Source organism: Pogona vitticeps, chromosome 1, assembly GCF_051106095.1.
Source record: "Pogona vitticeps strain Pit_001003342236 chromosome 1, PviZW2.1, whole genome shotgun sequence".
Classification (NCBI taxonomy): domain Eukaryota; kingdom Metazoa; phylum Chordata; class Lepidosauria; order Squamata; family Agamidae; genus Pogona; species Pogona vitticeps.
The window spans coordinates 275,434,156-275,452,184 of NC_135783.1; the positions used below are offsets into that span (position 1 = coordinate 275,434,156).

Here is an 18,029-nt window from a genome sequence, read left to right on the forward strand (position 1 = left end):
AGTCGTTTAGTCGTGTCCGACTCTTCGTGACCCCATGGACCAGAGCACGCGAGGCCCTCCTCTCTTCTACTGCCTCCCGGAGTTGTGTCAAATTCATGTTGGTTGCTTCGCAGACACTGTCCAGCCATCTCATCCTCGGTCGTCCCCTTCTCCTCTTGCCATCACACTTTCCCAACATCAGGGTCTTTTCCAGGGAGTCTTTTCTTCTCATTAGGTGGCCAAAGTACTGGAGCCTCAGCTTCAGGATCTGTCCTTCCAGTGAGCACTCAGGGTTGATTTCCTTTAGAATTGATAGGTTTGTTCTCCTTGCAGTCCAGGGGATTCTCAAGAGCCTCCTCCAGCACCACAATTCAAAGGCATCAATTCTTCGGCGGTCTGCTTTCTTTATGGTCCAGCTCTCACTTCCATATATCACAACAGGAAAAACCATAGCTTTGACTATTCGGACTTTTGTTGGCAAGGTGATGTCTTTGCTTTTTAAGATGCTGTCAAGATTTGTCATCACTTTCCTCCCAAGAAGCAGGCGTCTTTTAATTTCGTGGCTGCTGTCTCCATCTGCAGTGATCATGGATCCCAGGAAAATAAAATCTGTCACTGCCTCCATATCTTCCCCTTCTATTTCCCAGGAGGTGATGGGACCAGTGGCCATGATCTTAGTTTTTTTGATGTTGAGTTTCAGACCGTTTTTTGCACTCTCTGCTTTCACCCTCATTACAAGGTTCTTTAATTCCTCCTCACTTTCCGCCATCAGAGTGGTGTCATCTGCATATCGGAGGTTGTTGATATTTCTTCCGGCAATCTTAATTCTGGCTTGGGATTCCTCCAGTCCAGCCTTCCGCATGATGTATTCTGCATATAAGTTGAATAAGCAGGGGGACAATATACAGCCTTGTGATGTATGGCAGAAATACTTTATTTGTGGGTAGCTGTTTTTCTTCTTCAGTTCGGTGTTGTTTTCTTGGTTTGATGGCTCTTTTGATTTCATTCTTGGAATGGCCATTTGCCTGTGGGGCCCAATTCGGATGGCTGAGTTCGGTGCTGAGAAATTGAGCTTCACAGTTCTGATTTGCACAGTCTACCGTTTTGATTATGCCTCTTTATCCATGGTTATACCTTTTTTAATTGGGGAAAGTAAAGTATCTCATTTTCAATATGCAGCTTCAAAGTTACAAGAATGGATCAAATTTTAGCAAAAACTTTTAATTCTTTTACAATATTAATGTAAAAGAAAGCAAAAATAATAGGTTTGTTCATTCCATGTGTAAAAAAGCAATATATCTGGATGCACCATCACATTTAGGATGTAATAAGGGATGAGGTAGGCAAACACTCCCCCCCCCAAGGAATTGTGAACCCATTCAGCTTATTGTTGTGAACCCCAGTTAAACATATTTTTTTACAAATTTGCTTTGACACATTCCTCATATATGTAATTTTTAACAGTATTCACATCACAGTTTTGCATTCTTGTTGCTAACCAAATATGGTGTTGGCTCATACCGCAAACCTATATATGTCTTTGGAGAAATAAGTTTAATTTAATTCAGAAGCACAGAGTATATAACTGGCTTAATATCAGAACAGGGATATACAAAGGCTGTTGATCTCTAACTATGCCTTATCTCTTATCTTTAAAATGTCAGATATGCTATCCATCAGCTGAAAAGTTTTACAAGACCATGGTGTGATAGGATGCTTTGGACAAACCTTTCAAAGTTTCCCACTCAAAGATTTAGATGAACCTAGTATTTATGACTGCCCATTCAAATGTGGAAAGGGAGGAATGGCGATCTAAGGGTGAAGCCCTGTGTATTCTCCTGTGAATATGTAACATTTTACATAATAAATTTTAACTCTTTCTGCAGATCCACAATTGCTTATTGCGGACAGCAAATCAACTGTTGTTTGTTTTAGAAACTGGGCTGCAACAGTGAGCCAGAATATAAAATTAGAGCCATTACTATTCTCTGCTAAAGATGTCATATTTAGTGGACTTACTAGAATTAACTGCTTCATGGACTTCTTAACATACAATATAATCTGTATTAGAAAAATAGCAACCTTGCATACACTAACACCCAAAATCAGTGGGGAGGGGTTTTACAGCTAAATGTGATTGTTCTTTGCTACTAACTTGATTGGTAAAGCTTTTCCTGCTTCTGACATTTGGGGGCAAGCCTCTTCTTCCTGTATACCTTACATGCTATTGTTTTGTTGTTGATTGCTTCCCTTGTCTTCCTCTGACTTATCTTCTGAAAAGCTGACTGTCCGTTTTATCTCTTTCTTTTCTTTCTATGTAATTACTGATGGTCAATGTGAATAGAATACCTTCTTGAAGATCCTTCTAGAGTGAATTTTACTACAGAAAGAGATAGTATGCTCAAACAGAGAGTGGTTGGTGAAATAGGGCTGATCTCTTGATGTTTCTGTGTTTTTCTGCACTGTGCTCTGCTAACTGAAAATACAGTCAAATTCCTACTAGAAAACTTTTCACCAAAAATGCCCAACACTTTGCTTATCAGCATGTAAGTCAGGTAAACTCTTGTGAGGTAGCCAATAAGGTGATTCCGCCTAATTTCTTTGCAAAGACTGAACAGGAATCTCAACTGTAAGAAGCAACTGTGAATAAGTGGCTAGAAGAAACTATGGGCTGAAGGACGGATTAATAAACTATTCTTTGAAAATCATCCCCCACTTTAAAGGAGAGGAGAAGTGGAGTTCAGTAATACAATCTGATCAAGTAGCACCAAGTTCTATCCTTTTGTGTCAGAATGTTACTTCCATTAATCTTCTCTGATTCTGGAAGCTAAGCAAGGTCAGACCCTGATTAGTGCTGTATGGGAAAACTACTGCAGAATGCCAGAGATATCTGCGTATGACTTGAAAGAAAGATAACCAGGGAATGCTAGGGATCACCAGCAACAAATCAGGCTTCCAAGCTTGGAGAGCAATTGCCAGTCAGAGCTTACAGTATTGAGCTAGAAAGGCCAATGGTATGACTCAATACAAGGCAGCTTCTTATGTCTTTACAGTGGTACCTCAACTTACAAACGTCCCTGCTTACGACCACTTCAAGTCACGACCAGCTGCGGTCACAAAATTTTGCTTCTACTTGTGAACGGAGCTTCCACTTACAAACAGAAAAAGGCGGGAAATTCAAATTTCTTTGTAGCTCTTTCGCCCCAGCAGTTAGAGACTGTGCGATTGGAGGAGGCTGCCTGGTAAGGCAAGGTGCTAATTTTCTGCTTTTTAAAAACTGTTCTGGGTGTTTTTGCAGAGGAGGAGGCTTAGGACTGCCTCTTTTTGTTTCTGAGAGCATGTGTGTGTGTTTGCAGGGAGGCTTTGGGCTGACTTGTAAGGTAAGGTGCTGTTTTCTGCTTTTTAAAAACTGTTTTGGGTGTTTTTGCAGTGTGGTTTTGAGCTGGGGAGGTTCTGTTTCTGTGCTGTGATGGGTCTTGGGGGATTTGTTTGTTTTTGGGGTTTCCCCCCCATTTCTGATGGGTCTTGGGGGGTTTGGTTGCTTTTTGGAATGTTTTTTGCCATTTCTGATGGGTCTTGGGAAGTTGGTTTGTTTTTTGGTTTTTTTCCCATTTCCAATGGGTCTTGGGGGGGCTTTGGTTGCTTTTTGGAGTGTTTTTCACATTTCTGGTGGGTCTTGCATGCTTCGCTTACTTTTCCCTTTGTTCTCTTTGCATTTCGGACCTGGTCCCTTTGTTTTCTGTGCATTTCTGAACTGCATCCTTTGTCCTCTGTGCATTTCCAAACTGCATCCTTTGTTCTCTGTGCATTTCTGACCTGGTGTGAGGTTCAAGTGTAACCTCAGGCTGGTTGGACACAAATACAGGGTGCTCAGTTTTTTGAAAAACAGAATTAGGATTTATTGGAACATCGAACAAAGAAGTATCAACATTAAACTTGTCAGTGCTCTTTTCTCTCGTCGCCAACAGGTCAAACGGGGGTTTCACAAATCTTGTAGGAAGGGGTTATAACTGGGATCATACCAGGGTCCCTTGGTGAAGGGGTTAGTCTCACCCTGGTCTCTGCTGTCAACGTCCACTTCAATCAGGGGTAATGTCTCCTCATCTCTTCTCTCCTGGTCTAAGGGGTCGACTCCCTCGGCATAGGGGTCCCAAGGTCCTGTAAATACCTCCTCCAGCGAGCCTCCTGCAGACGCCATGCTCTCCTTTCATGTTCTTCCCTTTCCACCGCTTCCTTCTCTTCTCTTAAATGTCTCTGCCACTCTTTGGCTTTGGATTCCCCCCAGTACGATGGCTTGGGAGGTAAACCCCTTCTTCTCCTGGAATCAGCCTCTTCCCGAGGCACTCTCACTTTCTCACATCTCCCTGTCCAGGGATCTTTAACCCATATCAACTCCCAGCCCCCGGGTATGGTGTCTCGTTCCCCTTTATTATCCCCATGTCCCATCTCTATCAACGGTTTCTCCCTCTCCCTTGTTCCCTCCTTTTCTATTCCTGTCTGAGTGGCCACCGAGAGTCTCGCCAAACCCCATTCCAATTCACGGGCGTCTATTCCCTGGTGCCTGACTGCGACGTGGGGAGTTGTAGTCTCCGTTTGAGTCTCCTTTTCCTTCTTAAGGGAGGACGACACTCCGGCGAGCGCTTCTATAACCTCGCCTCGGGTCTCACACCTGGTCCCTTTGTTCTCTGTGCATTTCCGACCTGGCCCCTTTGTTTTCTGTGCATTTCCGATGGGTCTTGCACACTTGATTGCTTTTCTCCTCCCCCCCCCCCCACTTTTGGCCCGAAGGGATTAATTGCATTTCCAATGAGTCTTGGAGTGATTTGTGAGTGTGTGTGTGTGTGTGTGTGTGTGTGTGTGTGTGTGTGTGTGTGTGTGTGTGTGTGTGATTATTTTCTTAGGCCAGAACAAATTAATTGCATTTCAATGCATTTCAATGGGAAATGGTGCTTCGACTTACGACCATTTCGACTTATGCCCGTCTTCCTGAACCAATTACGTTCATAAGTCAAGGCACCACTGTATTAATGTCTCTGCTTGAGCTAGCTCACAACTCAGTGAATAAAAATACAACTCAAGAAATATTACATTTTTTTCACTCTGCTAAGTCATAACCCTCACAATATTTTATTTTTGTTATCAATTTTCTTTTTGTAATTATTTGAGGGTTTCTGTAGCTTCCCACCACCATGCCCACCAGGTGCTCCCTATTTTCTCAAAACATCCTTTCCTAATTTATTGAGTAACATCAAATAAGATGATTGATTGTGTTATTTCTAATTAACTAAGAAAATGAAGCAGTCTGCCAGTGCTGTTTTCACAAGTGCTTTCATGTCCTGCTAACTGTCCTCTTACGTACACTAAGGTAAATCAAATCTCAGTATTTAATTTGAATTAAATGGTTGTAAAATCTCTTAACGGTAGATCTGAATACAACAGAAAAATTAAATCCTACTTACTTGAACGTCATGACAGTCACACATGCACTGGTAACAACCCGTTTAGATTACTGCAATATGCTTTATGTGGGGATGCCTTTAAAGATGATTCAGTGATTACAACTGGTTCAGAATAGAGCTGCATGACTGGTGAGTGGAGGAGCTGCGAGAGAACATATTCAACTGATTCTGGCTAGGTTACCCTGGCTACCAGTTGTTACCCGGGCCCAACTCAAAGTGCTTGTCTTGACATATAAAGCCCTAAATGGATTGGGCCCTGGATACCTGAAGGACTGCCTCCTTCCATATGAGCCTACCCGGCAACTGAGATTTAGCCAGAATGCCCTCCTGAAAGAGCCGTCCCTCAGTGAGGTGAGAGGGATGGCCTGTAGGCGGAGGGCCTTTTCGGCAGCTGCCCCCCCATCTTTAGAATGCGTATGACATCCAACTGGCACCTACGTTACTGACATTTCAGCGCCAGGTTAAAACCTTCCTGTTCCGGAAGTATTTCAACTGAAGCTTTTTACTGAAGGTTTTAATTTTAATTAATAGAGTCATGGATCTAGATTGCTTTTGTAGATTGCTTTTGTATTTGTTTTTGTTTTTGTAGAGTAGGTATAACCATATTTGTTTTTAGTGTGTCTGTTTTTAATTGAACTGTTTTAATTGATGTTGGAATTTGCCCAGAAACTCTTGCAGAGTGCGGGCGGCATACAAGTAGAATGAATGAATGAATGAATAAATAAATTATTTCAAGTATTTTGCACCCACATGGTCATACAGTCAAACTATCTGATCTGTTTCTGTGTCATATTGTAGGAATAATTTATAGAACATAGATATCAAATGCTCTTTATTCCTTAGTATTAATTTTTCAGAATCTGTCATATCAATCAACTGTTGGCTTAATCTAAATAACAAGTAATCAAATTTGAAAATATTCAATCCATATGAGTGCAAAGAAATAGAGGAAAATAATATAAAGGGAAAAACTAGAGATCAGTTCAAGAAAATTGGAGTTGTTAAAGGAACATTTCGTGCAAAGATGCACATGATAAAGGACAAAAATGGGAGGGACCTCACAGAAGCACAAGACATCAAGAAGAGGCGGCAAGAATACACAGAGGAATTATACCAAAAAAATCTGGATATCCCGGACAAACCAGATAGTGTGGTTGCTGACCTTGAGCCAGACATCCTGCCAAATGAAGTCAGGTGGGCCTTAGAAAGCATGGCTAACAACAAGGCCAGTAGAGGTGATGGCATTCTAGTTAAACTATTTAAAATCTTAAAATATGATGCTGTTAAGGTGCTACATTCAATATGCCAGCAAGGTTGGAAAGCTCAGCAGTGGCCAGAGGATTGGAAAAAATCAGTCTACATCTGAATCCCAAAGAAGGGCAGTGCTAAAGAATGCTCCAACTACTATACAATTGCAATCATTTCACATGCTAGCAAGGTTATTCTCAAAATCCTCCAAGGTACGCTTCAGGAGTATGTGGACTGAGAACTGCCAGAAGTACAAGCTGGATTTCAAAGAGGCAGAGGAACTATAGACAAAATTGCTAACATGCGCTGGATTATAGAGAAAGTCAGAGAGGTCCAGAAAAACATCTGCTTCATTGACTACACAAAAGCCTTTGACTGTGTGGACCACAGCAAACTATGGCAAGTCCTTAAAGAAATGGGAGTGCCTGACCACCTTATCTATCTCCTGAGAAATCTATACTGTATGTGGGACAGGAAACAACAGTTAGAACTGGATATGGAACAACTAATTGGCGCAAAGCTGGGAAAGGATTACGACAAGGCTGTATATTGTCTCCCTGCTTATTTAACTTATATGCAGAATACATCATGCAAAAGGCTCGACTGGATGAATCCCAAGGTGGAATTAAGTTTGCTGGGAGAAATATCAGTAACCTCAGATATGCAGATAATACCACTCTGATGGCAGAAAGTGAGGAGGAATTAAAGAAGCTTGTAATGAAGGTGAAAGAGGAGAGTGCCAAAAATGGTCTGAAGCGCAACATAAAAAAAAAACCTAAGATCATGGCCACTGGTCCCATCACCTCCTCCCAAATAGAAGGGGAAGATATGGAGGTAATGAAAGATTTTACATTCCTGGGCTCCATGATCACTGCAGATGGTGACAGCAGCCACAAAATTAAAAGACGCCTGTTTCTTGGGAGGAAAGGGATGACAAACCTCAACAGCAGAGGTTTGCCAAAGCAGAGACATCACTTTGCCAAAAAAGGTCTGCATAGTCAAAGCTATGGTTTTTCCAGTAGCGATGTATGGAAGTGAGAGCTGGACCATAAAGAAAGCTGACCGCCAAAGAATTGATACTTTTGAATTGTGGTGCTGGGGGAGACTCTTTAGAGTACCCTGGAGAACAAACCTATCCATTTTTTAAGGAAATCAACCCTGAGTGCTCACTGGGAGGACAGATCCTGAAGCTGAGACTCCAACACTTTGGCCATCTCATGAGAAGAAAAGACTCCCTGGAAAAGACCCTGATGTTGGGAAAATGTCAATGCAAGAGGAGAAGGGGATGACAGAGGATGAGATGGTTGGACAGTGTCATTGAAGCTACCAACATGAATTTGACCCAACTCTGAGAGCCCATGAAAGATAGGAGGGCCTGGCATGCTCTGGTCCATGGTGTCATGAAGAGTCAGACACAACTTAAAGACTAAACAACAAATTACTCACCAAATCTCCTCCGTAAATTCCTGTAATTCAAAGAGTCCTGTTCTAGTTGCAACTTACTATGCTAAAGTAAGTCATAACTGAATCAATGGAACTTATGGAAGCATTGGATAACCAAGTCCCCACTGATTCAATAGGCCTGCTCTTGTGTGACTACGAAGCCGAGGAATTCTGAGATGAACATTAATTGTGTCCCACATTTTGAAAAGGCTTGTACTGTTTTCTGTTCATCTTAGCTCCCTTTCTGCAGCACCTACCTTTTTGAATTTTGCATGTTTCTTGTGTAGGGAGAATTCTGTGACTTGTACCATTTTCATACAATTCCCACCCAGAATGCACTGAAAAATGTTTAGTGGAAATTAACTATTTTCTTAATTTATTTTTCTTCCCATCTTGAACTATTGTTTGCATTGTATATTGCTGTAAAACTGTTATTATAAATTAACAGTTTTTATCTTTTCTGTTGTGACCTGCCCAGAGTAGACAATGTCTAGATGGGCGGCATAGAAGTGCAATAAATAAATAAATAAATGAATAAATAAATAAATAAATAAATTCTTTCCTACCAGAAAATAATTTCCACGTCTTCCTTTCCATGAACGCTGTTGCACCTATACTTCTGAAATGTGGCAATTTTTACAACTGGCCACTTCTGTGTTTGTTTGTTTGTTTGTTTGTTTGTTTGTTTGTTTGTTTGTTTGTTTGTTTGTTTTTATTTATTTATTTATTTATTTATTTATTTATTTATTTATTTATTTATTAGATTTCTACCCCACCCCCCCCAGACAGTGTCTACTACATCCTCATTTCCCTCATTTCTCACATGGATGTTCTGTTAATTTTGATGTGCCATTGCATTCACAAGAACAATTTTCACTGCAGATTACGTAAACACCACCACAACAATTCCACAAAACTGTAATGGCTCTTGCTCCCCCAGGCCCCGAAATGAAGACGCAAGACAACAATTCTTTGGATTTAAATATGGGCCACACTTTATTAAACCAAATTAAATGCCATCAAATAAACCAACTCCAAAATTGAGGGGGCCTGCGGTAGTGCGGGGAAATAATGCCAAATAATTCCTTATCAGTCAATGGGCGAGTCCCAGGCCCCAGGTTCCAACTGTCTAACGACCGGAGGAACCTGGAAGGCCTCAATTAAACACCCCGGACCTCTAGCCATCGTATTTGATGACCTTTGGTCCGCAAGTGGTCCAGCGCATCAGCCGCCTTCGGCCCTGTAATCGCACGATCCGCAGAACCGTCAGAACTGACGCGCTGTTTGCTTTATGATAATTACAAAAGGGAGACACCGTGACAACCAGTTATTCCCGCACTAACCGCCAATGTGACCGATTATAAAAAAAAAAAAAAAAAAACCACCATCAAATGCCAACAAACCCTTTTCCAGTGTGGGATAGGCGAAAAATCCCCCCATCCAATGCCAATCAGGATAGAGGTCAAAAATTCCTATCCGGCCCCACAACAGGCGACCCCAAAAGACACACTAGAAAGAGGGTGGGCGGGTGGGTGCCAGAATCGAAAGAGGATCAGATTGTAAACCGGCACTACCTTAAGTAGCGCCGTTTTCCCGCCAAAAAGGTCACGTGGCCCGGGTTGCTTGCTATCTCCCCGGGGCCCGGAAAGCAAAAACACTGCGCAGTTCAATTGGCCATTGGCACTACTCCTGCGCGTGCACACTTGCTCCCCCAGGCCCCGAAATGAAGACGCAAGACAACAATTCTTTGGATTTAAATATGGGCCACACTTTATTAAACCAAATTAAATGCCATCAAATAAACCAACTCCAAAATTGAGGGGGCCTGCGGTAGTGCGGGGAAATAACGCCAAATAATTCCTTATCAGTCAATGGGCGAGTCCCAGGCCCCAGGTTCCAACTGTCTAACGACCGGAGGAACCTGGAAGGCCTCAATTAAACACCCCGGACCTCTAGCCATCGTATTTGATGACCTTTGGTCCGCAAGTGGTCCAGCGCATCAGCCGCCTTCGGCCCTGTAATCGCACGATCCGCAGAACCGTCAGAACTGACGCGCTGTTTGCTTTATGATAATTACAAAAGGGAGACACCGTGACAACCAGTTATTCCCGCACTACCCGCCAAAGCATGAGGACTAGCATCAGCTATGTCCCATGTACCCACCAAGCAGACCAAGTACCACCAGCAGGCCCCCTCCAAGAAAATGTCCAAACCTGCATCAGACAGGTGGACTCCATCATCATGAAAATATTCCAGTTGGATATTTGAATTCTGTGATTAATCACAGATCCGAGGCCGCATTTGCTGACACCTCTACAAAGCTCCTTACTGACCTGACGACAGGCCTTGTTTACCTTATCAATGTGTTGTGCTCCACGCCAATTTAAGCGCAGTATAATCGTTGACTAAACGATCCGCATGGCGGGAGATTCGCATGGCGGGATATAATGCGTGTAGTCTGTTCATGTCCCTTAAAATATCGAATATCAGTGCCTTTCCCGGCACTCTGGGCAAGTCATTGCCCCCCAAATGAATCACCAAGGTGTCTGGAGGCATATTTCCAAAAGAGGTCATCCTTCCAATTGTAACCATTGCATGCCACACATGTTTTGTTTTGGGGCTGTGTGTGTGTGTGTGTTTGTGTGTGTGTGTGTGTGTGTGTGTGTGTGTGTGTGTGTGTGTGTGTGTGTGTGTGTGTTTAACAAGATATCAGTGCCTTATCTGGCAATCTGTACCAACCATTGCCAACCAAATGTACCACCAAAATGCCCGCAGGCCCATTTTCCAACAATGTCATTCTTCCAAGCTGTAACCAATTCATGCCAGGCATGCCATTCCAAGACATAAATGCATGGGCACCAAGCCCCCAAATCATTCCCACATGGGGAAGATGCAGCACCATGTGCCGCCCAATGGACGAAACAGTGCCTCCAATCACGAAGTATCATCATTACTGCCGGGTCTCACCACCTGAAATGATATAAAAACAGCCTCTGCCATAGGTTAGGTAGTGGTCTGATATATTTGTGGTAACAACCAGCCGGCCCACATCCTAACTGCTTAATTTGATCTGCCTTACCTCTCGTGGTAGCTACTGTTGAGGCATCCCCAAATATCAGATATTCTGCTCCCTCTCTCCTTTGGTAACTCCCTAATCCCCCTTCTCAGTTCTAATTCTAATTGGCATGGGTCCCCCTTCCCTGAACATTTTTTGTTAAAGCTCGCTCAAGCCTTGTTACCAGCAACAGTCCCCACCCCACTTTGCCTGTCTAATCGAGGAATAATATTGGACCATAAGATCCGCCTTGTAGGATACCTGGCATTCAACGACTGAAGGTCATGCAGAATGTCCAGATTCAAAACCTTACTTGAAATTTTAGACAACTCCATGCCTCGAGGGTGAGCAACAAGCACATCTGGTGGTAACTGACAAAATGCCATCATCACCCCAAGCTTGAGCCACTGCCTATCTTTCAGCCCTTTCCAGGTTATATGTGCCTGGGCTTAAGCCAAAATGTTCCCCCATGGGGATGCAGCAGCATAGTGCTCTGCCTTTGAAAATAACTATAACCATTGATCATTAGTTGCCATGCCTTCCGCACCCAAGGGGACCTGTAAAGACAGAAGCCATGCCCCTACCTACACATTAGGTAAGGTCCTAGTGTACTTCGTATAACTTACAGGTGATCACCAGCCTAACAGTTCTACTCCTCTGGTCCACTGTAGTGGATCCTACACCTATCCTGTATAAACAAGTATCCAACCGTAGTCCTGAAATTCCTACCCTAGTTAAGACTAAGTTGGTCAGTTTCCGAAACCGATACTTAGTCAGGGACTGATCAGTGTGTTGAAGGGAATATTGTACTTTTCATCCTTGCCTAGCAGCACATGCCTTTGAAGCATGGATTTGGTGTATGCCAGCAATGCTGCATAGCCCCTAAACTTAATCTCCTTTCTCTACCCATTAGATTGGCCTTGGATTGTCCAATTGAATTTCCACCTTATAATCTAAGAGTGTAACTTCCTACCCATATAACACTGACCTTGATTTGATAGCCTTACCCCCATTAAACAGCTCATTATTCATTAAGGGCATCAACATGCCGTTAGAAAAGTTGCAGTAATAAAATCCTTTGATTCATTCCTACACAGGAGCACCCACTACTCCCATGTGCATTCCAAACATACAGGAGCGATGGGGACTCGAACATCCCCTGCACAGCCCCTTCTCATTAGACCATTCTTCCAGAATTCTCCCAATTCTGAAATCTTCGAGAAAATCCTCCTGCCCATTTGCTTTGCATAGAAGGCCCTGCCATAACCTACCTTGAATAACACCCGGATCCATCCCCTTCCTTGAGGAGAAACTCCTGCAGTTCTTTGGCTTCTGCTGCTAGCTCCCTGAGCAGTTACCACTGTTTGCGTCATAGTGCATCCATCATTTGTTGTCAATGCCCAGCACATAGCTGGCCCACGCCAATATTAACTGCAAAGCCCACAATGTAAAGGCCCTAACCAATCTCGTCACCCACTCTGAATTGCGGCGTGGGGTTGCTTACAATAAAAAACCATTAAGGTGTCACCCTGAAATGAACGACTGGATTTACCCATTAGCCAGCTAAATGTTATTCTACGATAGCCTTGACATTTGTTGTACTGTGTCAAGTTTTATACCAATACAAGTTAGAGATGCAACTGGCACTCCTTTGTTCGTTTATTTGTTTGGCTGGAGTAGCCCCAGATTGGCTGCCAGTGTTTGAATACATATTTAACCTAAAACCACAGCTACCCTAATCCTTATTGATGGAAAATAAGTCAACAGGCAATGGGCCATGTAATTATTGTACACCCTTTGCCTAATTTTCCTTTCACTTTAAATGGCCGGGTCCCTTTTTCAGGGTTACCTCTGCCCCTATTTATTTTCTTGCACCCCCCCATATTGTTGTGATGGTGAGTGCCATCTTAACCAATCGTAGGTGCACTGGCTGGGTCTCTACTTGATATTGTGGGGCAGCTACCCAATAGAGCAAGCCCCCGGCATTAATTGTGGCTGTCGTGTTCTCTACCTTTCTCCTGCAACAGTCTGAGGTAAAATGCCATGCTAATGGTGGCTTCATAGCTCGCCATCCACTTTTGATTCTGTACAGACTCTCTACAAGGCCTGACACATCTTCAGCACATCATGGCAATCAGATTCCTTACTACACCACAAAAAGCAATATCAAGGTATCTTTCTCTGAGAAGGAGAAAAACCACTGAATGTCTATGCTCCTGGTGCAATGGTGTATGTGCATAAAGATATCACCGTCCTACCGGTAATGCCTCACAAAGTTAAGGTGCTGGATCCGACCTCCTCATGCCTATTCTTGATACAGTAGTGCTGTCTCAGACGCTACCGGAGCAGATGAACATCAATTCTCCGTAGTACAAACCCGTGCCTTCATCGCGCTTAGCCGCAGTCCACGACCTGGGCAGGCTCAAGAGTAATAAATCTGTTAATTTCTGAGCTCAAGATTTAAGTCTGGCCTTCTTGATGCTCTTAGTTCCCCTGTCTAATCTATGTGTCATGTCCTTGAACAAACTGTGGGAACTATCTGCAACTCTTATCCCAAAACATTCCAAGAACCTAGGGCCAACTCTAAACAAGGGTGTTCAAGGTGCCCTAAGTCAGCTGTTCTATTATATTCAATATTTCATAATTAATCCCGTGGTTAGTTGCTGCTCCTTATGTATCTATATATTAATTGACAGTTGAGAGTAAACGCTATTATAATTAAACCAATTATCGAGGCCATATCTGTTATAATAACCCCAATGACAAGAAGAATCTAAAGAAATAAAAATAAGAACAATAAGAACAATAACAATAGTAATAATAAACAACTTTGCTTCCGACAATATATTATGATGAATTACATAATCAGCTGGTACAAAATGACTTTTGTCAATTAAAATTGCTGGTGATTACTGATGCAACACACCCCAATGAGTACCTCAATTATTATGATGAATTGAATCTCTCTTTATATAGTACAGGCAATTCAAATTAGCAACTTGCAAACTGTAAATAGTATTGCTATATATATATATATATAGTAATATACTAATTGATAGTATTTATTATTATTATTACATATGTAGTCCCTTAGATCCTGTGCTTAATATATATGTCTGTCTAATAATTACCGCATATGCACCCAATGAATTATTTCTTTGTATATTACAGGCAAATCAAATTAGAAACCTGCAAACTATAAATGGTATTACTATATATATTCTTAATGATATTATTACTTATTATAGCCCAGGTCCAGGCTGTCTTAAAGGAGTGTGTATCCCTTTATAAAATCCCTAATATAATATACTGTATATATATATATATATATATAAAATCCCTAGAATCTTGTATTTAATATATGCCTGTTAGAAATTATTGTATAAACACTTCACCCTTAACTATTTCAAATTAAAATCAAATGATTTTAAGTCTTTCTCTCCCTCCTTTTTTTTTTTAAATAAACTGAAAATGCACAACAAAATAGCAGATGGGATTTACAAAAGGAAGGACTCTGCTGCAAACAAAATAGCCCCATTAAATAAAGAGCCTCAGCCTGTTAATTTCTAAAATGAAAGTAATTTTAAAATGGGAACCCAAGGGACTTACAAGGAAGCCAAAGGTGCACAACAAACTTTTATAAATGAGTTGCTCGCCAGCAGGGACTTGAACCAACAACCTCTGGAACTCCAACAGGGTGCCCTTCCCCACAGAGCTATTCCTGCTGCTGTCTGCAAAGCTACCCAAAAATCCCCTAAAGAAACGCCTAGACAGCAAGCTATTTGTACCTAATGAATTTCAGCTCCCCTTACCTAAGGTAAATTCTAGTATCAAAAACGATGAATGGGAACTAGCAGGCAGGCATACTGGTAAACAAAATAGCTCCGCTTGATGTAAAAAAAAAAAAAAATCCACCAGCTCAACTGCACTAGAATAGGGAGATTTTACCTACAAGCACCCAAGATGATCTGTTAAAAGCACAAAATTTCCCAAGCAGAGAGGCACCCGACAGACCTCCTTTTTCTTTTAGCAGCCAAGAACTTAGTCAGCTGTGGAGGGAAGGGGAAAAACAGCAGGCTGAATGGCTGGCCCTCGCGCGCGCGCACGGCGGGGCGCTTCCCTTCCCTACCAGCTCTCCCTCAGCTAATGCCTCCTAAAACCAATTTTCAATAGTGAAACTAGCACTCAAAGTGGAGGACAGAACTAAGCCATGCGGTCCCACACTAACAAACCAAATGGCGTCCACTGATGAAATCACACACCCTTTCTGATCGGCTGCCCTAGCAGCCATGATTCCCCACCGAAACACAGTAAGTAAACCAGCTACAATGGGTGTGTGTGTGTAGAAACGCCAGCCAGAGTGACGTTTTCCTCGTCCCACGATGCTGTGCCTGCTAACCAAGTGCTATCCCTGTTGTTATAAACCCAGCGCTTAAGTAAAACAGCCCCAGAAGGCAGGGAGGAAGCTTTGCTCGATCCTCCTCCCCCAACTAATCCCGACAGGAGGGGAAGCCCAGGCAAAAATGATCCCCCCAGCTCCCGAAGGCTGATCCCCAGTGTTAAGAGGAGGGGAGGCTCAGCTGATGACTCTAGGCGCGCGGTGGGGCGGATGCGCCCGACGCGCTGCCCTGCTTGCCCGCCTTGTCTTCCAAATGCTTCCCCAAAGCAGTCAAATTAATTAAACAATCTTCCCCACTCATGCCACTCAGCCCCAAAATTATGAAACAGGGAGGGAGCACGAGGCTACCACCCCCTCAAACCAGCCTGCAAAACGCCCAGCCGGATAGATCTGATCTCTCTTCCTTGCTGCCAGAATCGAAAGAGGATCAGATTGTAAACCGGCACTACCTTAAGTAGTGCCGTTTTCCCGCCAAAAAGGTCACGTGGCCCGGGTTGCTTGCTATCTCCCCGGGGCCCGGAAAGCAAAAACACTGCGCAGTTCAATTGGCCATTGGCACTACTCCTGCGCGTGCACACCTCCTTAAGTTTTATGAATTAGAAGCATATTTTCAAGCCATCAATTAATCTGTCTGTGCGTTGCTTCTCAAAGAACACCAGTTTTGCACAGAGGTATTTTGATCACATTGCCGAGACCCTGACACATACAAACATACACTTGAAAAGAGACAAATAACTCCTTATCTCACTCTCACATAGGAGGCAAGGAATCTCATTGTGTTTTTAAAATGTTTCCCAACATATCTCATTGTTCTGAAACACCACAAGAGCAGGAACAAGGAACTTAAGACATGTTCTTCACATCTCTAGTCAATCTTTTGCAACTCATGTGCCACAAATCAGTCTTTTAAAAGAAGTCCAGAGTCCTATCACAATAGAAACAGAGGCCACATTTTTTATGAAGGAGATGCTCATGGGTGGATAGGTAGCACAAGAGAATAAGGAGAAACGGCAAATGTCCAAGGTTATTGCTAGTGTTCCAGAAGGAATGGATTTTTAATCCATAACAGGGAGACTGATAGGACATGGGTACCTCACACATGCAGAGGTCTGAGAGAAATGAATTCATAGTCATTGTTATAAAAATCATGCATACTACTTCGAGTATGTCTATATCACATCAATTATATTTCCAGCACTGGTTTAAAATCACTGCCACATGATCTTTTCTGAATTATTCTCCACAGAAAACAGGAAGCAAAAATGTATTCTGTCCCCCAGAGTCTGAAAGCCCTTAACTGTAAAATCTGCTCTTGTGCAAAACACTCTCCAAATATTCACTGGATGAAACATTAAAGAAGGGATTGGCAATTTTCTTTTAAAATAAAATAAAATAATCTTAGAACTGCAGAGATTGGAGGGGGGGCAGTAATCCTGTGGATCATCATGTCCAGCCCTGTCAAGGAGGCACAGTGGGGAATCAAATGTCTAACCTCTGGCTCCACAGTCAGATACTCAGACCACTGAGCTATCCAGCACTTACATCAAAACAATTGAAAGTGTCATTAAAAACCTTGTAACTCTTTATAATTTTGTAGACAGAACACAAAACTCCCTAAATTGATATTGACTTGCTAGTAAATTGAATGGGAGCCAGTCTGAACCTGTCTATTTTCCAAATTACAAATCTGGGATCTGAACCAAACCTTACTATTGTTTCCATACAGTACTCTATTCATATTAGGATTGATTTGGGCCTGGATCACCGTTGACTAATCAGAAGATACCCTTCACTTGATCATCTACTTATGGAATGAACCCGGAAAAATTCGTTGCTTCAAAAAAGATTTCCACAAATACATACAATGTTCTAGATGTCTTACTTACCAACAACCATCTTCAGACAAATATATTCCAGCTGTTTAAAAAGAATTGAATATAGAAAGGTAGAAGAAAATAGTAATAAAGAATAGAATCACTCACTGTGGCCTGCTGTTTTTCTGCCTTCTCAGCTGCCTCATTAAGCTGTTTCTGAAAGGCCTCCTGGAGCGATTTCATTTCTTCCCTAGTTTATTGAAAAAACAAAACAAAACACACACTTCGTCTTTGTTGTCCAGCAGGAAAGAAAGCCTTTGCTTACTCTCCTTTCATGATAAGGCACTTTTAATTACATAGAATAGCCACTGGTTTGTGCTTTGTTGAAGCGACATATGAATAAAGCCACAAAGGCCCAGTGTGCCTCAGCAAAGTTCGCAAAGAAGAAGTCATAACAGGGAAACGGTCTCCCTTTTTGTATCCGTTGTTGAATAGCCTGCCGTGTCAAATATTGCCAATTGTATAACTCCTGCAGTTCCTTCTGGGAATAAAAATGCTGCAAAACCCACAAGCAAATAATATGTAAACATAGTCAAAGATACACTCAACCAAAACTACACTGTTGTGAATGG

General features: G+C 42.4%; 1 protein-coding gene across 4 annotated transcripts in view; it reads right to left on the reverse strand.

Annotated features, from left to right (window-relative positions):
* Window positions 1-18,029, reverse strand: part of LUZP2 (leucine zipper protein 2) — a 484,579-nt gene that overhangs the window by 231,734 nt on the left and 234,816 nt on the right. For all 4 annotated transcript variants that reach the window (XM_072985873.2, XM_020790416.3, XM_072985874.2 and 1 more), the window contains one exon: window positions 17,566-17,647. In XM_072985873.2, coding sequence (XP_072841974.1) covers window positions 17,566-17,647 — 82 coding nt within the window. The remainder of the gene's footprint in view (window positions 1-17,565; window positions 17,648-18,029) is intronic.